The 24,803-nt window shown below is 48.3% G+C and overlaps 1 protein-coding gene across 4 annotated transcripts in view; it reads left to right on the top strand.

Moving 5' to 3' along the window:
* The window catches only part of LOC144753099 (lysophosphatidic acid receptor 6-like), a 126,713-nt gene extending 104,101 nt beyond the window's left edge, over positions 1-22,612 (top strand). For all 4 annotated transcript variants that reach the window (XM_078640887.1, XM_078640888.1, XM_078640886.1 and 1 more), the window contains one exon: positions 20,624-22,612. In XM_078640887.1, the coding sequence (XP_078497013.1) occupies positions 20,678-21,793 (1,116 nt within the window). In that variant the 5' untranslated portion in view covers positions 20,624-20,677 and the 3' untranslated portion in view covers positions 21,794-22,612. The remainder of the gene's footprint in view (positions 1-20,623) is intronic.
* The last annotated feature ends 2,191 nt before the right edge of the window (positions 22,613-24,803 follow it).

Raw genomic sequence — 24,803 nt, 5'->3', positions numbered from 1 at the left:
TGATCACATCCTGTCCCCTCCCTCGCACATGTCGGATGTCCACGACCTCACGGACCACTATAACCACTCCCTGCTTAATGTACTAGACATGGTTGCTCCACTACAGCTTAAAAGAATGTCCTCTAAATTCTCCAAAGCATGGTTTACTGAGTCTTAATTCCGAAAGAAGAAATTTAAGACTTGCAGAAAGATTGTGGCGATCCTATCCCTCCCTTGAACATCTCTACCATTTGAGATCCCTGAGAAGCATATACAATAAATACAGCAAAACCAAAGGAGATGATGGACGGAGTGTTGAACATTGCAAGCACTCACCCCCAGTCAACTGATCTGGGTTTAATCCATCATCATTCTTTAGCACACTCTGCCACCCCGGTTCAGACATAGCCATATGCAAATCAGTCTTACCTTGTGCCTCACAGGAACAGTCCAGCCCGAACTGCCAAGCCATTTCTTCCCTGGACCAGAAACAAGCATCCTGGGACCGGTTTCTGGCTAACCCGCTGTCATCAGCCAGGCTAGCTTGAATCCAGTGGCAGAGTGAGCAAGGGACCCACGTCTGGGCATACCCTGCCAATTTAGGGCAAACAAAGCTAAACCAAAGGGGATGATGGAAGGAGTATTAAACATTGCAAGCACTCACCCCCAGTCAACTGATCTGGGTTTAATCCATCATCATTCTTTAGCTCACTCCGCCACCCCCGTTCAGAAATAGCTGCTTGCAAATCAGTCCGACCCTGTGCCTCACGGGAACAGTCCAGCCCGAACTGCCAAGCCATGTCTTCCCTGGACCGGAAACAAGCATCCTGGGACCGGGTTCTGGCTAATCAGCCGTCATCAGCCAGGCTAGCTTGAAACCAGTGGCAAAGTGAGCAAGGCCCCCACGTCTGGGCATACCCTGCCAACTTAGGGCACACAAAGCAAAACCAAAGGGGATGATGGACGGAATGTTGAACATTGCAAGCACTCACCCCCAGTCAACTGATATGGCTTTAATCCATCTCCTCCACACCAGTTCAGACATATCCATATGCAAATCAGTCTGACCCTGTGCCTCATGGGAACAGTCCAGCCCGAACTGCCAAGCCATGTCTTCCCTGGACCGGAAACAAGCATCCTGGGACCGGTTTCTGGCTAATCAGCCGTCATCATCCCATTTGGTTTAGCTTTATACAATAAATACATCAGATGCTTGAAGGACACCTTTTTCAGAACTCAACTAAACCAAGCAAAAAAGTCCAAAAACACTGTTCAAACTCATCAAGTCCCAAGCTAATAGTCATCCTAATCTCTCTTCACCGGGTCAAGGGTCTTTGGTGAACTGTGAAGAATTTGCTGACTCCTTCACGGATAGGGCTATTAAGATTGAGTCTGAATTAATCTCTGCCCTTGATCACCTGTTGAACAGTGCACTGAACACCCTCCATTCCCCCAGGTTTGGATCTCACTGGCAATGTTCCCTCTAATTATTTTCCTCTGTGTGCAGCAGAGTAAGGTCTGTGTGGGCTGCAGCCAAGGCTATGTGCGCCAAGAACCTGACCGCGTGTGTAGACCAGGGCTTTGAGTTAGATGAAAATACTCGTTGATCTTTCAAAGGGGCGTAACCGATGCAAATAAGGGTGTGGCTTAAAAGCAATTACACTAAAAATATGTGCATCGCATAGTGTGCCACCCTACTGATAAAAAGCTGCTTCTGTCATTGCATTCAGATATATAAGACAAGTAACATTACACCTACAAGAAGTCAAGACTATTGGCTTTGTCCATGGTTGTTTTTTGCATCAAGTTGTATATAATATTGAAAATGCTTCCGCTCTTGCGGTTGGGGTTGTGGGCCTAATGCTCGAGCTATCGATTTAGGAGATGGGTTTTTAGTCTCTAGTCAGCCTAACATCCTGTGATTCTGGGCAAATCAATTATTCTCCCCATGCATACAAAAAAATATATAATAATAAATCATGTAAAGCGCTCCAATACTTTTGGGTTGAGTTTGCATCTAAAAACTTGCCGCAATCCTTTTTTAAATGTGGGGTAGAAACCATAATAGATGGAGAAAGAATTAGGAATATAGAGGGAAAGAGAAAGGGAGGGCAGAAAGGAAGAATGAAATATATAAAATATGAAAAGAAGGAAGAAACTGCGACATGAAGGAGAGGTCAATAAAAGAATGGATACAAAGGTGAAAGGTTTGAGAGATGCAAGAGTAAAGTTATATTTGCATGGGTGGGTGCACGTAAGAATGGATTGAAGGATGAATGTTTGGATAGATCGATGGAAACCTGGATGGAAGGGTGAAAGGCTGGGTGAAAGGCTGGGTGATTGATAAAAGGTGGGTGAAATGATGGATGGAAATGTAAAGGAAGGATGGATGGACTAGATGAAAAGACAGACGGATGGGAGCATGAATAGACAGGTGAAATGGACGCTGGATGAAAGGCTTAAAGGGTGGAGAGATTAATAGATAAGAGGGATGAAAGACCTCTTCTCGGGAGGACAGACCATACTAGCTTCACTCTCCTGATGGCATTTGCGGTACTGATCGAATTGGTGGGGGGCGGGGGTATTTCAGTTTGTTCTTTGCCTACCCCTGTGTCCACAATACGTCTTTGACAACAGCTTAAGGCTGTCTATAGGCGAGACCTGGAAAGGCCTGGCAAGGGAAAGGTTTTAAGTTAATGGCCCCTAAACCCAAGGGCATGAGGGGCCCACAGCCATCTCTCTTCTACTAACAGATGACGGTTTTGGGAGTAAATCATTTAAACATAAGGGGTATTGCTTCTAATCTTGTAGAATGATTACTTCTGGCTTTTTCTTCTGTATCATATGGCAATAAAAGCACTAACTTATTATTTATGTCTTTTGAACTTTTAAACAAAACAACCGAGGGGATGAAGGAAAGGCTATGTCTTTCGGATGTACAACACATGGAGCTTTTAGAGACATTCATAGCTGATAATTTACGCAGCTCTCTGATTCTTCTACATGCGCCGCTGTAACATGGTGTTTACTCCTACATGCCATACTGGAACCATCTGACAAACCTTAATTTCACACATTACCCTCCACTTCCTCTTATCTTGAATGTAGGTGCTATAACTATCTGGCTCTGTGAATTGAATGACGTTAATTCACTTACGAGTTTGATGAATTGAGTATATAGTACTTTTTGAAGAAATTGGTTTTGAGCTTTTTCTGCATTCAGTATGGGTCATCTGGATTTACATGCAGGCCTGCCAAGTATCTCGCATCGGGCATTAGACTAACGCATTTCAGTGTGGTGGTCCGCATCACCGCATTTAAATGCAAAGTCACGCATAAGTATAGGGCCTGTTGGCTCTCAAATCCTAGCGCTGGCTGGTAATCATGCACTAATAATTCGGACTAACACTAAAGCTGGAGTGGAGTGTGCCATGCACAGTGCTCCATAAGAGCTGCTCCTGGCAGGCTTGGGGGCTGGTTGAGCTGCTTTGCAGGTCTAGCTGGTACAATGTAATAATACGATTCGCGCGGTGCCACATTAAATGATGACTGACATTACATCCGGAGAGAACGGCGTTGTGAGCAAGTGGCTGCAGTTCTGGGGAATAAGATGTGGGAGGCTGCAGCCAGTGGCACCTCAGTAAATTTTACATGAAAAATGACTCAACCCATCGACCTCGGCGTCCCAGAGCACACCATTGTGCAGCTGCTGCTGATCCCGAGAGTTTTAATTGCGCCCGGCGTTTCTGAAGTAAGTAAAGTGAGTCAGTCGCTACAGTGAGCTAGCTCTCACTCTGCTACATCTAATAATAAAAATGGTCTTTTGTAAATTATAAAATCACTTAACACGCGCTCGTCAGCTACCTCTAATGCAGCTGAAGTTCTGCAGTCAGTCTTTGCGCCTTTTCAGCAACTAACGAGTTGCGCAACAGATTTACTAGTCGCAGTACTAATCTCGCTTTGAATTTTGCATGAGAGAGGCAGTAGGCTGCTCTCCCACTATCTCAAATAAAATGTTCTGGTCACACTATCAATCTCAAAACACTGTATGCTGCTACCACCAGTGTGTGCTCAAAGCAGGACCGGAACAACAATCCTTTGTCCACTATGAGAGCATGCTTGTAGTGTCCTGGGCCTTGCATAGTTAGGTCTCGGAGTACACGCTGGATTAGCATGCCGCCATAGTCTAAATAGGTCGGGATACCAGATGTACATGTAGTTGGGCAGTCGGGATGGGGTACATGGTAGATCACCATACAGAAGCCATTCCTATCCCATATTCTCTCGATCTCATTTTTCTATATACCCCTCTCTCACTACTTATGAGACTTCTCTGTACATCTTCTACCTATCCCTGCCTTACTTATTCTGCGGTACAAAAGGGGATGATGGACAGAGCATTTGAACAAATCAAACACTCACCCCCAGTCAACTGATCTGGGTTTAATCCATCACCATTCTTTAGTTCACTCAGCCACCCCAGTTCAGACATGGCTATATGCAAATCAGTCTGACCCTGTGCCTTGTGGGAACAGTCCAGCCCGAACTGCCAAGCCATGTCTTCCCTGGACCGGAAACAAGCATCCTGGGACCGGTTTCGGATTCATAATCCTCATCAGCCAGGCTATCTTGAATCCAGTGGCCAAGTGAACAAGGGACTCACGTCTGAGCATACCCTGCCACACTTAGGGCGAACAAAGCGATACAAAAGGGGATGATGGACGGAGCATTTGAACAAATCAAACACTCATCCCCAGTCAGCTGATCTGGGTTTAATCCATCACCATTCTTTAGTTCACTCAGCCACCCCAGTTCAGACATGGCTATATGCAAATCAGTCTGACCCTGTGCCTTGTGGGAACAGTCCAGCCCGAACTGCCAAGCCATGTTTTCCCTGGACCGGAAACAAGCATCCTGGGACCGATTTTCGATTCATAATCCTCATCAGCCAGGCTATCTTGAATCCAGTGGCCAAGTGAGCAAGGGACTCACGTCTGAGCATACCCTGCCACACTTAGGGCGAACAAAGCGATACGAAAGGGGATGATGGACGGAGCATTTGAACAAATCAAACATTCACTTACTTATTCTGCAACATCATCTCTCTTCTTACTTCAACTCCTTTCTTCTACCTCACATCTTTCCCATTACATAGCTCTAGATCTGTGTATACTTGCCTCTTCTATCTCTATTGAAATTCTCTCTAGCTCCCATCTCTCTCAAATACACATTTCTACCACACCTCATATAGCCTTGCTTCTCTGTACCTACCTCTACATCTCTACCTCCCTAGCACTCTGTTCTTTGCATCGCTCTACCCTGTCCTTACTTGTGCACCTCACTGCTCTGTTTCCATCTCACCTTTTGCATTTCTCTCAATCTCATCTCTTTATTTCACCTCTAAATTCTTCTCTCATCTATGCCTTTTTTCACCTGTTCCCTTCCTCACCACTCCGCCACATCCTTCCTTACAATGCATCTTACTAACTACTTCAGCTTATTCTACTCCACCTCTCACTACATCACCTCTGTTTATCTGACCACTTCTTTCTATCCCATCTCTCGTCCTTTCTTCTCTCTCTACCTCTACTCCAATCAATCATAACTTGCTCTCGCGCTCTTCTCTCTCTTTCTGTACCTCCTTCTCTATTTCATTTTACCCTCTTTTAATTTACCTACCCTCTTTATACAACTCTACATCACCGCTGTGCCTGTTTTGCCACTTTCCTTTCTATCTCACCTTGTCTCTCTGCCTCTATATCAACACTGCCTCTCTTTAACTATGTCACCTCTATATCTCTGCTTCACCTCCTTTCTCTCTACAACTTGTCTCTCTACCCATCACTCCATTGCTTTCGCTTTCTCTTAGCTTCACCACTGTCTTTTCCTGACCAGTCTACCTACGCCTCTTATCATTTTTCTGCCCTTTGATCCTCACCACTCTTTGTCTACTTTGCATCTGTTGTCTCCATTTCTCTAAACACCTCACTCGTCTCTCCCTCTTTAGCGCTTCAAACTCCCCTCCTTCTGTCACAATTCTCTTTGAACTTCTTCCCTGTCCCTCGTTTGCATTTCCTTGCCACTCGACCTGAATGTAAAACCATCCGCCTACCTCTTCCCCTCGGCCACTTTCATTCTGGCTAACTTACCTTCATCTCTTTAGCTTGAATCTCGCCATATGTTCAGCATCTCTCTACCTTACCTGTACTACTATCCCGCTTGTCCCCTTCTTTATCTCTCTCCCTTTGCCATTCACAATACCTCTCTATTCTTCCCCTGCCTCATTTCTCCAACTCAGCAGAGCAAGAGGTCACACTTAGACTGAGGAGAGAAGGGATGACTGGGCAAGAGCATTAAAGAGGAAATTATTCCATACATTAAATACATGGTGAGCTTCAGTAATGCATGGAGAGTGGCAGGTATAAAGGTTGATGTATCTGTGATTGGTAATCTCCGTCACTTAAAGGTACAATTTCAAGCACTATGCATGTTTCTTATTCTGATATTAGCTATTGGTCCACTAAATAGCCATCCTTGCTGTGTCTTTCCTACACCATGACTATTGACACTGAATCCCACATAAAACATTGTTGCAAGACAAAAAATATCTAACTCCATCCAGTGCACGTTAAATAAACAGCAACTCGTAATAAAGTTATTTTCCACTTTACTGCGAGCAATTTTTCATTGTTTCTCATTTGTTTTTCTATGCCTGTATATTTCTATTCCTCTCATGCCTCATGTGGTTATTGTGATAACCTCTGTGTTATTTGTCACTGGCTGTGTTGGTGCTTGCGAGACTATATATAGTACAGCCCACTAGCAGCGACCTTCGCAGTTCTTACAGTGCTCTGCGTCCTGCCATGCTAGTGAGTGAGACCCCTTCTTAAACACTGGACTGCCAATCAGCTGTGGTTCTCTGTATGATGTAGGTTTGTTGTGCACGTTCTGTTATACTGGGGAAAAAAACTACATCTAGTGCTGGGAAAGTAACTGCTCTGGTTAGTTTAATATTGTGTAACTTGCCCATTATGCAGGGCCGACCTATACCATGGGCGAGCTGGGCCCAGGCACAGGGCGCTCCCCTTCCGAGAGACACCGAAGCTTCCTGGAACAGTTTTCCTTCCACATAGCAGACAAGTAAAGTGTGCACACTTTGTAGGAAGCCTATTGGTGACTGTATCATCATATCGTTTCGTTCTCTTCACGTGGAGTGCCTTAACCTTGCCCCCCCCCCCCTCCTTCACCCTCATTTTTAGTCTTTTCCCGCCAAAGTTTTCAACATACAGAAAATTAAAGACGAGTGGGAAAGAGGCTAAATCTGGTTTTGCCCAGGGCGCTATCTGAGGAAAGGCCGCCTTCGCCAGTATGCCTGCTTTCTCGTCACCTCTGAACTATAGCTCCATTATCGATGAGTTCCTCTTTCGTTTGTCTGACTTTCCACAGTCGAAATCTACCCATGTAGCTTGGTGTCTGCATATGCACGTGAACAGGGGTGGGGGAGGGGGGGTAATGCCAGTCTAAGGAAGCTAGGATTGTGAAAATAGTACTGCTTGGAAACCTGTTAATTTTCCAACAAAAAGGGAATCGACTTTCCTCTCAGTTTGGACTCGCAGTCCACACATGGCGAATATAACCTTTAAAGGCAGGCAGCTGTGCATTCACGGACGCTACATTGCATGTGAATTATGTGGGCATTTGTGAAAGTATTCCTGTTAATCACTGCGCCCGTCACGCGCTGCAATTATCAGGAATACTTTCACAAATGCCCGCAATCAGCCCGCATTCTCTCACAATTGAGAAAAGACATGTAGCAAGTCCAAAAGCATGACGTGTGCTTTACACGTTGTGCTTTAGACTTGCTTCATTTCTTTTCTAAATAGAGCACAGCAGGGTGCTGATTATGGGCCATTGTGAAAGGATTCCTGTTGATTGCAGCGCATGATGGGTGCTTTGATTAACAGGAATCCTTTCACAATGGCCCATAATCAGTACCCTGCTGTGCTCTATTTAGAAAAGAAATGAAGCAAGTCTAAAGCACAACGTGTAAAGCACACGTCATGCTTTTGGACTTGCTACATGTCTTTTCTCAATTGTGAGAGAATGCGGGCTGATTGCGGGCATTTGTCAAAGTATTCCTGATAATTGCAGCGCGTGACGGGCGCAATGATTAACAGGAATACTTTCACAAATGGCCTCAGGCAACCATTAAATTGCCGTTTTTCGCCGCTCGTGCTTTAAAAGCGGGCAGCGGCGAGAACTTGTGCGCGCTTCACAAGGGACACTGCGCGCTGGGTACCTTAAAGGTGGGCGGCCGCGCAGCCGCCCAGGTTAGCGGGAACACTGCTCACTGGTCCTGCGCAGCACTACCTCCCAAAAAACAATGCACTCTGGAGCCTGTTCCAAACTGTGGATGAAGGCACTATTTGAAAAATGTCGTCGACTTTGAAACCTTTTAATCACTACAACGACCTGTTGCCATCAAACCTTTTCCCGGAAGTTAGATCCTCCTTTCTAACACTTTGGACTACAATCCTCAATGCATCACTTTGGCAAGGTGCTATTCCAGATTGCCTTAAATCGGTTCAAGTTACCCCGATTCTAAAGGACCATTCGCTGATCCCACGGACCTTCATAACTTTTGCCCAATCTCTAACATCCCCACCTTGGCAAAGCTCCTGGAGAAATATGTGCTTGCCTAACTCTGTTACCACTTTGAACATTTTCAACTCCTAGACCAATGCCAATCTGGTTTCCGCCCAGGTCATAGTACAAAGTCTGCACAAACGCACATTGTCAATGATGCGCTAAGAATGTTGGACCATAAGGAGTCGAGCCTATTGATCCTTCTTGACCTCTTGTCAGCATTCGATACATACTGTCAAACATGATAACCTAATTGACCTCTTGAAACACAGGATGAGGCTGTTTGGGCCTGTACTTACCTGGTTATCTTTGTTCCTTAAAAATAGATCCCAAGGCTTCAAGGTGAACCAATCCTTTTCCCATCCTGCACCAGTCATGCTGTGGGTTTCCAGGGCTCAGCACTGTCTCCCACGCTCTTTAACCTGTTCATGGAGCGTCTGACAGAAATTCTGAAATCATCCAGCATTCTCTATCACATGTATACGAATGATACTAAACTATACCTGAAGATTGCCTCCCCCGAGTACGTTCAATCCCTCAATTCAATCCTGCTGGAAACACAAAGCTGGCTGACAAGTAACCAGCTGAAACTAAATGCTCTAAAAACTGAATTTCTCCTAATCTCACCCCACAAACATTCTACGGTCCTGGAACAATGGTTGAATCGGCTTACTGCTCTTAACTGCAGACCTCTCCTTTTGGATTCAGCATCCTCTCTGGGTATCATACTAGACAAATGTCTGAACATGCAGAAGCACATCAGCTCCCTTACCAAAGGAGCAAACTACCAACTCATTAGCCTAAGGAAACTCAAACCCTATCTCCCTGCTCATGACCTAAAGGTTGCTTTGCAAGCATTAGTGATCTCAAAGATGGACTATGGTAGCGCAACGCTTTGCGGCTTGCCCAGAGTAAAGACGGCTCCTCTTAGGGTTGCCCTCCATTCTGCTGCTAGGCTCATAACTGGCACAAAAAAACTGAACCATATTTCCCTGGACTTGCTGACCCTGAACTGGCTTCCATATGAAGCTCGGGTACAGTTAAAAATTGCATGCACGGCACACAAAGCCATCTACTTCAAGATCTTGTTGTACCTCGCATAGAAACTGGAGCTCTCACGTGGTTCGAGAGCCTCCAGAAGCACCAGCACCATTTTGGTCAAACCGCAAAAATTCAAGAAAAGCAGACTTACAACCGAGCCTTCTCAGGTATGGCTCTGAGGATCTGGACCCCCCCCGAAGCCAGGGTGAACCTTTCCAAGGTCCTCCTCAAAGGGCTCCTGATGAAGACATTTTTACCTCAGTCTCAGTCTGGCCTCTCCATCTGATTCTGGAGCCTGAGCCGTTGATTTGTGGCCCAGCTGCCTGGCTCTTGAGAATGTTTGGAAATTTTTAGACTGTGAATTTGTCATTTTTGTTGATTCTGTTCTGTTTGCTTGTACCCTTCTTGATGCATAAACTGTAAAGCGCTCTGATACCCTCAGTGGTCATGTTTGCGCTATATAAAACTTCAGAAATAAATAAATTTGAATTAATGAGGTTTCCTTTAAATAACTAAGATTACAACACAAACTAGTCAGGAACACTGCAGGGGTGGATGTGACGCATCAATGCTGCTTTCACAGGACGCGCCACTACCACACTGATGCCACATCATCTTTATCTTCTCTCTCTCTGACCGCTCTCTGTGCTGGGGCCGAGAGGGAGTCAGTGATACCTTGTATCACGAGAGGTAAGCAGCCTGGTTGTGCTGCAGTGCGCTTTTTCCTTTTCACATGTGTTGGACCCGGCCTCATGGCGTGGTCCTACCCCTCCCGCATGGCGGGCCCAGGACGACATCGGGCCTCCACCAAGCCTCGGGCGGCCCCTTTTCGCCCGACCCTGCACACCCCAACACTACCGGTCCGGTTACCATCCCGGACCACCACACCGGCCTGACTCCATCGTGGGCCCATCACGTCCTGAGCACGAGGCCTCGCCGACTCCATCTTGGGCCCACCACGTCACGAACACGTGGCCTCGGCCCCGGCCCAGGCCCCAGCGAAGCCCCGACATCGAGACACCAAGATCCGCCCAGGTGGTGAAGTGGCCACTCGACAGATCCCGGAGGAAGGGGAGTTTCGATGGGCCTCCAGCCGTCCCCGGACGCCTGGTATCGATCGCCCCCCAGCCTCCCTGGGCGCTGGCTCCACCCCCCTGCTGGGTGTCTGAACACCATCATCCCGGCCCCTCTGGCCCCCAGGCGCGAGGGTCCGGACATCAAAGGACCCCAGTCCTATATCTGGGCCAGCCCCGGAGTAGGACGCCAGTTGTATCCTGGACTGGAAAGCCCTGCTGACGCTGTCACGGCCGACACCAGAAGAACTCATTTTCCTGTAACCTGAAACTACCCGGGGAGCCTGCTGGCGCTGCCGCGGCCCACCTTTGCTGAACCATCTTGAGAGCCTGCTGGCGCAGCCGCGGCCCACCTTGCCGAACCATCTTGAGAGCCTGCTTGCGCTGCCGCGGCCCACCTTTGCTGAACCATCTTGAGAGCCTGCTGCCGCGGCCCACCTTGCCGAACCATCTTGAGAACCTGCTGGCGCTGCCGCGGCCCACCTTGCCGAACCATCTTGAGAGCCTGCTGGCACGGCCGCGGCCTCCTCTCCGTTACCGACCACCTGTCGAGTCCTGCTGGCGCTGCCGCAGCTCGACCCCTCGGAACCCCCGGCTCAAGGATTGAGAGCTGTGCGCAGGGTATCCCTTCCTGCACCCATCTTGAGACTGTCCCGCTACCCCGTCCCTTTTACGAGACTCTACAGATGCCTCGATCTGCTTGTACATATCACTGAGAACCAGCAACCTTTATCCTTGATAAAGCTTAAGAACTTAACCTCTTGTGTGGTGTCCGTTTGTAGTGTGTGGTTACCCTGCTGTACGATCCTAGGAGAGGACCCTCACCCAGGAGGCCTCTCGATAACGCTCGGCTACTTCTCGACTGAGAGGTGGACCTAGGGGTGGTCAGTCAGACATCTTCTGCCTCCCCCAGGATCGCCTTTCTAACAGTGGTGGCAGGCGACGGGATCCGAGCCGACGCAGATCGTACAGAGAGTGATTCACTCACTACCGAGAAAAACACACCACGACCATGACTACGCAAGAAACGAGACAGACTACGGAATTCCAGAAAGAAAAAATGGAAGACTACAGTCACAAGGAATTAAAACAATTCTGCAAAGACCTGGGCATCGCTACCACTGGCCTAAGCACCAAAGAGGACTTTAAATCGGCCCTACAGGCATGGGTGGACGCCGGTGACGCGCCCCCCCAGAGTGAAGACAACCCGGGCCCGAACGGAAGCCCAGAGACCGACACAACACCAGTGGGGGAGAGACCCGCAAATCGAGGCACAGGCCCCCACGAAGACGCCCGAGAACGAGAGAGGAACCGGCTCCACGAATTGGAGCTCGCCCGACTCCGGCTGGATGGAGAACTGCAGCTGGCGGAAAGGAAAATAGCACTCGAGCAACTACGACTAGAAGGAGACCTGGAGGAGAAACGAAGACAAAGAGACCTCGAGGAAAAGAGACTCATGCTCGAGCATGAGCGCGGCTTGAAGGAACTAGAAATCAAGGCCAAAACCAACGAGACCAGCACCTCCGGGAGCAAGACCTTGCCCCCGCCGGTGGACACGAAGGTGCACATACCCAAGGATGTCGTCAAAGAGTACTATAAAAACGACGACATCCAACAGTGGTTCAAAGCCTATGAAGTGGCCATGACCGCCCATCGAGTACCCCTCAAGGACTGGGGCGCCGGCCTGTGGGGGAAGTTCGTCAACGAAGGGAGGGACGCTCTGCTAGAGCTTCCTGATGCCGAGATGACCTCATATGAACACATGAAAACCGCCCTGCTCACTCGCTACGGACTCACCCCCGAAATGTACCGGCAGCGATTCCGAGACTGTAAAAAAATCCCCGGTACCACTTGGGTGGAGTACGTGAACTTTTACAGCAGAGCCTTCGAGCGGTGGATCAAAGGCAGCCAGGTCACCACCTACCAGCAGCTGGTCGACCTCATTATATGGGAACATCTTTCCAACAACTGCTTCATGGAACTCCGGCAGCACCTCCTCGACAGCAAACTGACTGAGCCACGAAAACTCGCTGTTGAGGCGGATAGATGGGTGAGCACCAGAGTTCCACGGAGCCCGATGGGAGACTACGGCCGGTGATCCCCGGGGAACCACCAACCACGAGGCGGCGGAGGTGGCCAGAACAGGGGCCGAGACGCCCCCCGGGGTCCGCCCCTACCTCCACTTCGCCATCCCTGGGCCGAAGGGGGGTTCCCCCGGCAAGACCGGGGCCCCGCCCGAATGTTACGTGCCACCGATGCCAGCGACAGGGTCATTATGCGAATGACCCCCTCTGCCCGATGAACCACCGACCCGGCACCACCGGTCCCCCGAGCCGCCAGATCACGGCCGCCGTCCTGAGTGCAGAAGGAGGCGAGGAAGAAGACAATGGCCCCGAGCAGGCCGAGTGGGAGCCTGCCGCTATGATCTTAGCATGCCTGGGTGATCGAGACATGATCCCCCGAGACCCGATCCCAGGCAACACACAGAAATACCGCCAATGGGTCACCATCAATGGACGCCGGGCCGAAGCCGTCCGTGACACTGGAGCCAGCGTGACGGCGGTCCGCTGCCACTTGGTGAACCCAGAACAAATTCTCCCCAATGTCCTGTGCCCGGTGCGGACGGCGGACAACTCAGAGAGTTTGTGCCAGATGGCCCGTATCCCCTTCGAATGGGGAGGGGTGTCGGGTATGCTAAGGGTGACCGTCCGGGACGATGCCCCCGTGGACAGCCTCCTTTCAAACGACCTGGAGAGTTCCCTCTGGGCCGGCGTCGAGCGGAGAGAGCATCTGGGGATGCTAGGCCTTCCAGAGTGGGTCTGCGCGACCACCCGCTCCATGTCCGCCCGAGCCTCCGCACCGACGGAGGATGCCCCGACCGAGGAACCAGAGTGGCCCGCACCTCCACCGCCCGCCGTCCCCGAGGGCGCTGACCCTGAACCCGGCCCCCAGGGGCCCAGCCAAGAAGACATCAACGAGCTCGGCCACCTTCCAGAACTAGCTCAATGGCGCCAAGAAGGTGGCTCCACCCGCGAACAATTCCGACAGGAACAAAAAACCTGTCCCTCCCTCGAGGGACTCCGACAACAAGCCGCCACTCAAGCCACTGGAGACCCCTCGGGGTCCCACTGGGTCTATAGGGACCACGACCTTCTCTACAGCGAGCAGAAGATTGCCGAACTAGGGGCCAGCCAGGTGCTGGCCGTTCCCCTCCGATTCAGAGACTTCCTCTTGAACTTGGCACATGATGTGCCCCTCGCCGGGCACCTGGGGCAGGACAAAACTTACAGCCGCCTGGTGACCCATTTCTACTGGCCGAAGATGCGCAACGATGTGCATAATCACTGCCGCTCCTGTCCGACTTGTCAAGCCAGCGGGAAGAGCGGGGGAAAAGTCAAAGCTCCCCTCCAGCCTTTTCCCGTGGTCACCACCCCCTTCGAGCGAGTAGGGATCGACATCGTGGGACCCTTGGACCCCCGCACCTCTCAGGGACACTGCTTCATCCTCGTTCTAGTGGACCATGCCACCCGCTATCCTGAAGCCATCCCCCTCCCAACCATCACGGCCCCAGTAGTAGGCCGAGCCCTAATGGGGATCTTCTCCAGAGTCGGCTTCCCCCGAGAAGTCGTGAGTGATCGGGGCACTAACTTTATCTCTAAATATATGCGGTCCCTGTGGCAACAGTGCGGGGTCACATATAAGTTCACCACCCCGTATCACCCCCAAGGAAATGGACTTGTGGAGCGGTTTAACAGAACTCTGAAGGGGATGATCAAGGGCCTATAAGAGCCCCTACGACGCAAATGGGATGTCCTGCTGCCCTGCCTCCTGTTTGCATATCGCGAGGTACCCCAGAAGTCCCTGGGGTTCAGCCCCTTTGAACTATTGTATGGGCACCCGGTCCGAGGCCCCCTCAGCCTGGTCAAGGAAGGCTGGGAGACGGCTGCACTCCGCAACCAGACTCGGAAGTTCCGGGAACTTGCCGAAGCCAACCTGGAGGCCAGCCAGGAGGAGATGAAGCGCTGGTATGACCAGAACGCCTCGTCCATCGAGTTCGAGCCGGGCCAGCAGGTCTGGGTCATGTCCCCGGTTGAACCGTGTGCCCTCCAAGACAAATGGACGGGGCCCTTCAAAGTGGTGGAGCGCAAGAGCCCCGTCACCTATCTGGTGGACATGGAGTCCTCCAGAAACTCCCTCCGGGTTCTACACGCCAACCGGCTCAAGCCGCACTTTGCCTGCACTGAACTGAGCCTGCTGCTAGCGACCGATGGCGGAGCTGAAGACGACTCTGAGCCGCTACCAGATCTCATGAGCACCACCGAGAAGGACGGCTCCATCGAAGGGGTCACGCTCTCCTCTACCCTGACCCCAGAACAGCACCAAGACTGCCAGAAGCTGCTGGGGCAAATTGCAGATCTATTTTCCCTCACTCCTGGAGTCACCCGATGGTGTGTCCACGATGTGGACACCGGAGACAGCCCGCCTGTAAGACACAGAGCTTTCCGAGTGCCCGACCGAGTTCGGGCCTGCATTCAATCCGAAGTGGCCAAGATGCTAGCTATGGGGGTAGTCGAACCCTCCGACAGTCCCTGGGCCAGTCCCGTTGTCCTGGTCCTGAAGGCCGCCGCCCCTGGCACACCCCCGGCGCTCCGGTTCTGTGTTCACTACCGGGGGCTGAACGCCGTCACCAGGACCGACGCCCATCCCATCCCCCGGGCGGATGAACTGATCGATCGCCTGGGGGCCGCAAAATATCTCAGCACCTTCGACCTCACAGCCGGGTATTGGCAGATCGGCCTCACCCCTGGAGCACAAGAGCGATCGGCCTTCTCGACCCCTGATGGCCACTACCATTTCAAGGTGATGCCCTTCGGCATGAAGAACGCCCCGGCCACCTTCCAGAGACTCGTGAATAGGGTGCTGGCCGGGCTAGAAGAGTTCAGCGCCGCCTACCTAGACGACATTGCGGTGTACAGCGTCCACTGGGATGCGCACCTGAACCACCTCTGGGAGGTCCTGACGGCCCTCCGCCGGGCCTGACTGACAATAAAGGCCAGCAAGTGCCAGATAGGCCAAGGGTCCGTGACCTATCTGGGACACCAAGTGGGGAGCGGCCAGGTGGCTCCCCTCCAGCCAAAGATCGACGACATCCAGGCCTGGGAGCCCCCGGTCACCCAAACCGCCGTCCGAGCCTTCCTGGGGCTCACTGGATATTATCGGCGCTTCATGAAAGACTATGGGAGCATTGCGGGGCCCCTCACAGAACTGACCTCAAAGAGACTACCACAAAAGGTGCGCTGGTCCCCCGAGTGCCAAGCCGCCTTCGAAAAACTGAAGACTGCCATGTGCACCGCCCCTGTGCTCCAAGCCCCCGACTACAGCCGAGAGTTTGTGGTCCAAACCGACGCCTCGGAGCACGGCATTGGGGCTGTCCTCTCCCAAGTAAACCCTGAGGGAGCCGACCTTCCCGTTGCCTTCATCAGCCGGCGGCTGCTGGCCAGAGAACAACGGTGGAGCACCACCGAGAGGGAAGCCTTCGCCGTCGTGTGGGCCCTAAAGAAGCTCCGGCCCTACCTCTTCGGCACCCACTTTCGGGTCCAGACCGACCACCGGCCCCTGCGGTGGTTGATGCAGATGCGGGGAGAAAACCCGAAACTGTTGCGATGGTCCATCTCCCTGCAGGGGATGGACTTCATTGTGGAGCATTGCCCCGGCAACGACCACGCCAATGCTGACGGCCTGTCCTGATTCTTCCGCCTCGGCGAGGAGAACCCCCAAGAAGATGGGTGACTCTCCCCTGCCTTCAGCTGGAGGGGACGCGTGTTGGACCCGGCCTCATGGCGTGGTCCTACCCCTCCCGCATGGCGGGCCCAGGACGACATCGGGCCTCCACCAAGCCTCAGGCGGCCCCTTTTCGCCCGACCCTGCACGTCCCAACACTACCGGTCTGGTTACCATCCCGGACCACCACACCGGCCTGACTCCATCGTGGGCCCATCACGTCCTGAGCACGAGGCCTCGCCGACTCCATCTTGGGCCCACCACGTCACGAACACGTGGCCTCGGCCCCGGCCCAGGCCCCAGCGAAGCCCCGACATCGAGGCACCAAGATCCGCCCAGGTGGTCAAGTGGCCACTCGACCGATCCCGGAGGAAGGGGAGTTTCGATGGGCCTCCAGTCGTCCCCGGACGCCTGGTATCGATCGCCCCCCGGCCTCCGTGGGCGCTGGCTCCACCCCCCTGCTGGGTGTCTGAACACCATCATCCCGGCCCCTCTGGCTCCCAGGCGCGAGGGTCCGGACATCAAAGGACCCCAGTCCTATATCAGGGCCAGCCCCGGAGTAGGACGCCAGTTGTATCCTGGACTGGAAAGCCCTGCTGACGCTGTCACGGCCGACACCAGAAGAACTCATTTTCCTGTAACCTGAAACTACCCGGGGAGCCTGCTGGCGCTGCCGCGGCCCACCTTGCCGAACCATCTTGAGAGCCTGCTGGCGCTGCCGCGGCCCACCTTTGCTGAACCATCTTGAGAGCCTGCTGGTGCTGCCGCGGCCCACCTTGCCGAACCATCTTGAGAGCCTGCTGGCGCTGCAGCGGCCCACCTTGCCGAACCATCTTGAGAGCCTGCTGGCACGGCCGCGGCCTCCTCTCCGTTACCGACCACCTGTCGAGTCCTGCTGGCGCTGCCGCAGCTCGACCCCTCGGAACCCCCGGCTCAAGGATTGAGAGCTGTGCGCAGGGTATCCCTTCCTGCACCCATCTTGAGACTGTCCCGCTACCCCGTCTCTTTTACGAGACTCTACAGATCCCTCGATCTGCTTGTACATATCACTGAGAACCAGCAACCTTTATCCTTGATAAAGCTTAAGAACTTAACCTCTTGTGTGGTGTCCGTTTGTAGTGTTGTGGTTACCCTGCTGTACGATCCTAGGAGAGGACCCTCACCCAGGAGGCCTCTCGATAACGCTCGGCTACTTCTCGACTGAGAGGTGGACCTAGGGGTGGTCAGTCAGACATCTTCTGCCTCCCCCGGGATCGCCTTTCTAACAACATTTTTATTCAAAGTTCCTTACATGCCAGTAAATCATTCATTATTTTGGCTTGTTGATTAACTCGCGCGGGGCGCTCCCACCCTGATCCATACAGATTAGATCTGTTTTCTCTGCGAGTTCTTCTTCCTCCCCTTTTGTGAACATTAACATTCATGATAACATTTAGAGCAAGTACACAGTGACACACGTTTGCGCTTCTATTTACAGCGCGGATCATAATTTAATTTTTACCATAGGGCCGCTTTCTCCCAGTCTCTAAATTTACGATTCAGGGTGAGCTCTTTTTCATAATAACTTCATCAGAGGTAGGGCCACCTCCTTTGCGATTCCACAATTAATGGTAGTCTCATGTTGAAGTTATAGTGAAAGGAAGGTGCTTCCCCTAGGGATGAGGAGCAGGATGGCTTTCACTGTCATCAGGATCCATCCGTCAGTCCGCTCATCAGACTGTGAATGAGTGCAGAGTTTTTGACCATTAGGGAAAGAGTACGTACCACTCTATGCAACAAACCTTTATTACTATGGTTTTAATGAGACGTATACTTCCTCTCCTTTATAGGTTGCTCCCCTCCTTTCGATCACCCTGTCATTATGAAGATCTGCATCTAAGGTTCTAACTGGCCCCTCCCCATGTTCAGGTTGAAACATTGACAATTTTCACTTTCTACAGCCTGGATTGAATAGACTATCCACAGAAAGGCAATATTGCTTCAAGCAATTACCTCAATATAGTGGAAGACAATTTACCTGCTTTATATGATGTCCAGATAGGCTCTGATTCAAATGGAATTGGTTATGTTGTGGATTTTCCCCCCTTTTTCTTCTATAATTTACGCACCAGCACTTTTTTTGAGCACCTTGTTGCACTAATTTGAGCGACCATTGTATGTAACTAATGTATATATGCTGTTGATTTTCAATACTATCTGAGTGTCTTGCATTTAATTGTATTTCTTTGTCTGATGTAATTTCTGCATTCTTTTACCTTTTCAGAAGCATTATTTACCCCTTTTCTGTAGACTTGTAATCTGGGATTAACTGTGTTGAATCAAGATACGTTAATGAATTCAGTTTTAGCCCAGGTGTCTTTTTTTGAACACCTTGTAGCACTCAATTGAGCAACCATTGTATGTTATTAATGTATATATGCTGTTGATTTTCAATTCTGTAGATTTGTAATCTAGGATTAGCTGTGTTGAATCACGATATGTTAATTAATTCAGTTTATCCTAGGTGTCCATTAGGACCGTTTGGTTTAATGTATCACATTGTACCCAGGTCCTTCACATTGTGGGTTACCCCATTATTGTTAATAGGTCAGCAGGACTCTGGCATATGCTGCAGCTCTAGGAAACCGACTCACTCTATTCAAAGTTGCAATACTCAACATTGCCACATTGAAGCATTTGGAGGGTTCTTCCTTTCTCTGTGATATATTATAGGTGCCAATTTCTACAGTGCCTATATATTTATCCGTTAGCTCTGCATAATTGTGGGTTTTGTAATGATGATGACCTCTTAAACACCTTTTGGGTTGAAACGTCGTTGACAACAATTGGCATAAAGACAAACCAATTCATAAATTGGTTAATTTGGAGCCTTGGATATACAGTAATGGATCCAACCGTTACCAAAACTATACATTTTATGTATTAGCCCTGTTACTGACCTAACAATTGTCTGTTGCCTGATCTTTGATCACTTAAGTGTCTATCACTGCACTATTTGCACTGTGTGATCGCTTTATATCACAGGCCACCAATATTTGCATATTGTAGATCCTAATATGACATCCCTCTATAAAGAATTGTTAAACAGAATTTAGTTCTCCAGTTGGTGCCATTGATATATGTATATAAGTGGGTTTATTTGACAAGCTACAATTGATTCTAAAAACATTTTGATAAATGATACATAGAGGCATACTTGTTCAAAAGTTTAAAAAAACTCTGTCCTTGCTAGGTCTCCGGGTTGCTCCTGTAGTTTTTAAAGTCATCATTTTGCTTATCTTCATTTCAGTGATCATTTATGCATTCATCAATGTCTGGTTCCCCCTTCTCTAATCAGAATGCCATCAAGCCAATTACATACTTGTGGGGTAGATTGTTCCTCTAAACAACTGGATACTTCCAGTAATGAAAGAAAACTCTGCAGGTATCCTATTCAATTCCATGCTTGGGATCCTGCATTTGTAAGTAGTCAGCAAGGAGGAAAGAAGGTGTATTAATACTCCCTGAACGTTGTTAGGCCACATAGTAAAAATCCTTCCTCTGTTAGGCCTGTCCAAATTCAGGATTGGTGGCTCCTCCTCTTTCCACTTTATCCATTGAATTTTGGCTTCCTTTTTCCTGGCTCAGTTCAAATACATGCACGGTCAGAATCTGTTCCCTCTTAGTTGTTTAACTGTACAATATAATTTATTTCTGAGTTGTAAAGTATATCTTCACTGATGCAGATGGACTGGGGATATTGGTTTTGGCACTTAGTAGACACTTAATTTCATCATTGTAGAGACAGAATTTCTTCATTGCACTGTTAATCTGTTTTTTATATTTAAGATGTCAAATTCCCTATTAATAGCATAACTAGCAGATGAATACAATGCTGTTTCCATCACCAGAGTAGGAACCTGGACAACACGACCAGGCTCCTTCCACATCTGCATTTTCAGTGATGATGATGATTCAGATTTTAACTGACCTTTACAGTGTGAAAATAATGAAACCATAACAAGAAGCAAACGTGTGACTGTTTTTTGGATTATTGTCCTTTTATTTGTTTGGCAAATTATGCAAAAAGTTTGTTTTAAACTCTGTTATTTTTTTGCTTTTAGGTTTATCTTAGAAGCTGGACTTTATTCAAGTAGTATCCAATCTGTGCTTTGACAATGAACGCTTCAGACAACAACACAGAGTGCCAGCCGCAGAAGATACACATTTTCATCCCAGTTTTCTTGAGCTTTGTTTTTTTATGTGGTTTTATACTGAACTGCATCAGTGTGTGGATTTTTTGGTTTTGCATAAAGCCATGGAACTCAACCACTATCCTCCAGTTCAACTTGGCCATCTCCGATGCCATCATAACACCGGCTGCACCTCTTATCATCATCTATTCCTTGACTGACGACTGGACCTTTGGTACATTCCTCTGCCAGTTCAAAGTGTTCCTCCTGAGTACTCACATGTACGGAAGTATCTATTTTCTTACCCTCATCAGCCTACACCGGTACTTCACGGTTGTCCACAATGTGAAGAGATCAGTTCTAACCAGAAATTCATTCATTAAGAAAGTTTCCCTTGTAGTATGGGGATGCCTCCTTTTCCAAGGATTTCCATTTTTTTTTCTATTGAAAACAACGGATATACAAGATACTACTAAATGTTTGAGCGTCCATCAAACTGACATGGCTGTGTTATACTTTGTGTGGAACTGGACCATCATATTTTCTGGACTCCTTATTCCCTTTGGGATCACCATCATTTGTTACACATTATTGGGCAGATTCATATTAAAAATGAACCCAATGAATACAGTGACCAAAGTAATGAAATCAAAATCCATCCAAGCCATAAGTGTATCTTTAGTTATATTTATCATTTGTTATGTACCGGTGCATATTACAAGAACAATGGGAGTCACAATTAAGCTGTTTTTTCCAACACATTGTGGACTATTAGAGCGGGTGGAAGTTGCTTATTACATAACCTGGATGTTATCAGGAACCAATTGCTGTTTGGATCCCATTTTGTACTGTTTTGCTTCAGACAAGTTTTATTCCCTCTTTAAGGAATCATTCTATTTCTTGCCATGTCTGAGAACCGGTTTTTCCAAAGGGACCAGGAATCGGAGTCACCGGTTCCAACCAGGAGAAACAGGTTCTGGAGCTGCGTCTGGTGACTCCCAGCTTGGACCCATCGCTATAGGGACCACTGTTACAGACGTGCCATCGTCAGGCTCTGGGAATGGCGAGGCACTGGAAATTGAAGACTCATTGATGAACTGATTGAGAGCCCATCTAAGGACATTGGGTTGTCAACATGAAGACCACTGTCTGACAGTCTTTCATGCGATTCTAGTCATTGGCAACTTTCTTAATTGTAAATAAATGGATTTATTCATGCTATCGCCTAATATATGCTAATAATACAGATACGCAGCTATTATGTAATAAAGTAAATCTGTCATTGGTAAGAGGAGCATAACTTGTGGTAGCGTCTCAAAGAATAATGAGCATCTTTTTAATTAACAGATACATCCTTAAGCAGTCCAGAATTGATCTATTTTGCAGTACTCTCGACCGGTGAAAATGAATCATTTAAACTCATTCCAAAGTCTACAGTATGATAACAAGTCCACACAAATAGCAGTTTTGATTCCATCATAATTATAACCACTGTGGAGTTCTCACCAAAGATATCCTTAATATAGTGAGATGAATGCATATTACAAACTGGGCAAATATCAGAGCAATATGAAAGGTGATGGAAAAGTAGCATGATCCTAGCTCTCATTTCCATTTCACTATATTTTGGCAGAATCTTCCATCCCACTGTGACCACTAGCATCTTTTGACTTTAATGGCTATTTTGACGATGCTGAAAGGAACTTTGTCACAGAAGAGAACCCATTCTCATGTCTTTCACCTACATTTGCTAGCGATTTATGATCCCAATACAATTCATTTGGTTTCATTTTATTTAGATTGGCCTCAGTGTACAATACATGGTAAGAAACAACACATAACTAACATGAAGCATATATATATGGGCTACAGTTGCAAGCTCGCTGTTATAATAGGCGGGGGGAAGGTCAGCGCTTTGGAATGTGGTATGTATATATATATATATATATATATATATATATATACACATATATGTGTGTGTGTGTGTACATATATATATTTTGAGAATACATACATACCCGTCCGTCCAAGATTTGAAAATATTTTTTTTGTCATTCCTAAACAATTCAGTTTCAGTGGTGAGGCCAATTTATGTTTTCTTCACAATGTTCTTAAGGTATTATTTTCCTAAACTCTGCATCTAGACTTTAATTATTGAATATATGGTTACAATGTCAACAATTGCCTTTATTTCCTCAGCATCCGAATGCTACACAGAGTGAGATATTTAACTAATACCTGTTAACTGGTCTACTCTGTTGGATTGTTCCAGGCCTTTTCTTTTTCATAAAGGATGAAATGTGGTGCTGCCCATAGTCCGTACTGGATCATAGGAAACAGGGGTTAAGACATAAATGCTATTTTATTACTTGGTGGGTAAACGTAAGCTTATTTTCTACAGAAACTCATTTAGTCTGAGAGGTTGAGAGTAATTGCAAGAACCATTTAAAATAATATTATTGTTGTGGTTCAATTCAAATACAAACTGATTTCATGTTTGTAATAACAGTTGCATGGTGTTTGATAAATGTATACATTTTTTTCTTATAATAAAACAATATTTTAATAAGCAAGTGGACCCATTTTTTAAAAGAATGTCCGCTAAATTCTCCAAAGCATAGTTCACTGTGAGTCTTAATTTTAGACTTGCAGAAAGATTTTGGCGATCCTATCCCTCCCTTGAACATCTCTACCATTTGAGATCCCTGAGAAGCATATACAATAAATACAGCAAAACCAAAGGGGATGATGGACGGAGTGTTGAACATTGCAAGCACTCACCCCCAGTCAACTGATCTGGGTTTAATCCATCATCATTCTTTAGCTCACTCCACCACCCCAGTTCAGACATAGCCATTTGCAAATCAGTTTGACCCTGTGCCTCATGGGAACAGTCCACCCCACCCCGAACTGCCAAGCCATGTCTTCCCTGGACCGGAAACAAGCATCGTGGGACTGGTTTCTGGCTAATCAGCCGTCATCATCCCATTTGGTTTTGCTTTATCCAATAAATACATCAGATGCTTGAAGGTCACCTTTTTCAGATTTCCACTAGACCAAGCAAAAAAACGTCCAAAAATACTGTTCAAACACAAGTCCCAAGCTAATAGTCATCCTAATCCCTCGTCACTGGTTCAAGGGTCTTTGCCGAACTGTGAAGAATTTTCTGACTTCTTTACGGATAAGGTTATTAAGATTGAGTCTGAATTAATCGCTGCCCTTGATCACCTGTCAATCAGTGCACTGAACACCCTCCACTCCCCAGGTTTGGATCTCACTGGCCCTGCACAGCCCTAACTCCCAAAAAACAATGCATTCTGGAGCCTGTTCCAAACAGTGGATGAAGGCACTATTTGAAAAATGTTGTCGACTTTGAAACCTTCCAATCACTACAACGACCCTTTGCCATCAAACCTTTTCCCGGAAGTTCGATCCTCCTTTCTAACACTTTGGACTACTATCCTCAATGCATCACTTCGGCAAGGTGCTATTCCCGATTGCCTTAAATCGGTTCAAGTTACCCCGATTCTAAAGGACCATCTGCTGATCCCACAGACCTTCATAACTTACACCCAATCTCTAACATCTCCACCTTGGCAAAGCTTCTGGAGAAATGTGTGCTTGCCCAACTCTGTTACCACTTTGAACAGTTTCAACTCCTAGACCAATGCCAATCTGGTTTCCGCCCGGGTCATAGTACAGAGTCTGCACTAACGCACATTGTCGTTGATGCGCTAAGAATGTTGGACCATAATCAGTCGTGCCTATTGATCCTTCTTGACCTCTCGTCAGGATTCAATACTGTCAAACACAATAACCTAATTGACCTTCTGAAACACAGGTGGGGCGGTCTGGGCCTGTATTCAATTGGTTCTCTTCGTTCCTTCAGAATAGATTCCAAGGCTTCAAGGAGAAGCAATCCTTTTCACATCCTGCAGCAGTCATGCTGGGGGTTCCCCAGGGCTCAGCACTGTCTCCCACGCTCTTTAACCTGTTCATGGAGTCTCTGACAGAAATTCTGAAATCATCCAGCATTTTCTATCACAAGTATAGGGATGATACCCAACTATACCTGAGATTGCCTCCCTCGAGGACATTCAATCCCTCAATT

The sequence above is a fragment of the Lissotriton helveticus genome, chromosome 5_1 (genome assembly GCF_964261635.1).
Source record: "Lissotriton helveticus chromosome 5_1, aLisHel1.1, whole genome shotgun sequence".
NCBI classification, from domain to species: domain Eukaryota; kingdom Metazoa; phylum Chordata; class Amphibia; order Caudata; family Salamandridae; genus Lissotriton; species Lissotriton helveticus.
The sequence above is the reverse complement of the archived record's forward strand: the minus strand, read 5'-3'. Positions and strand labels throughout refer to the sequence as shown.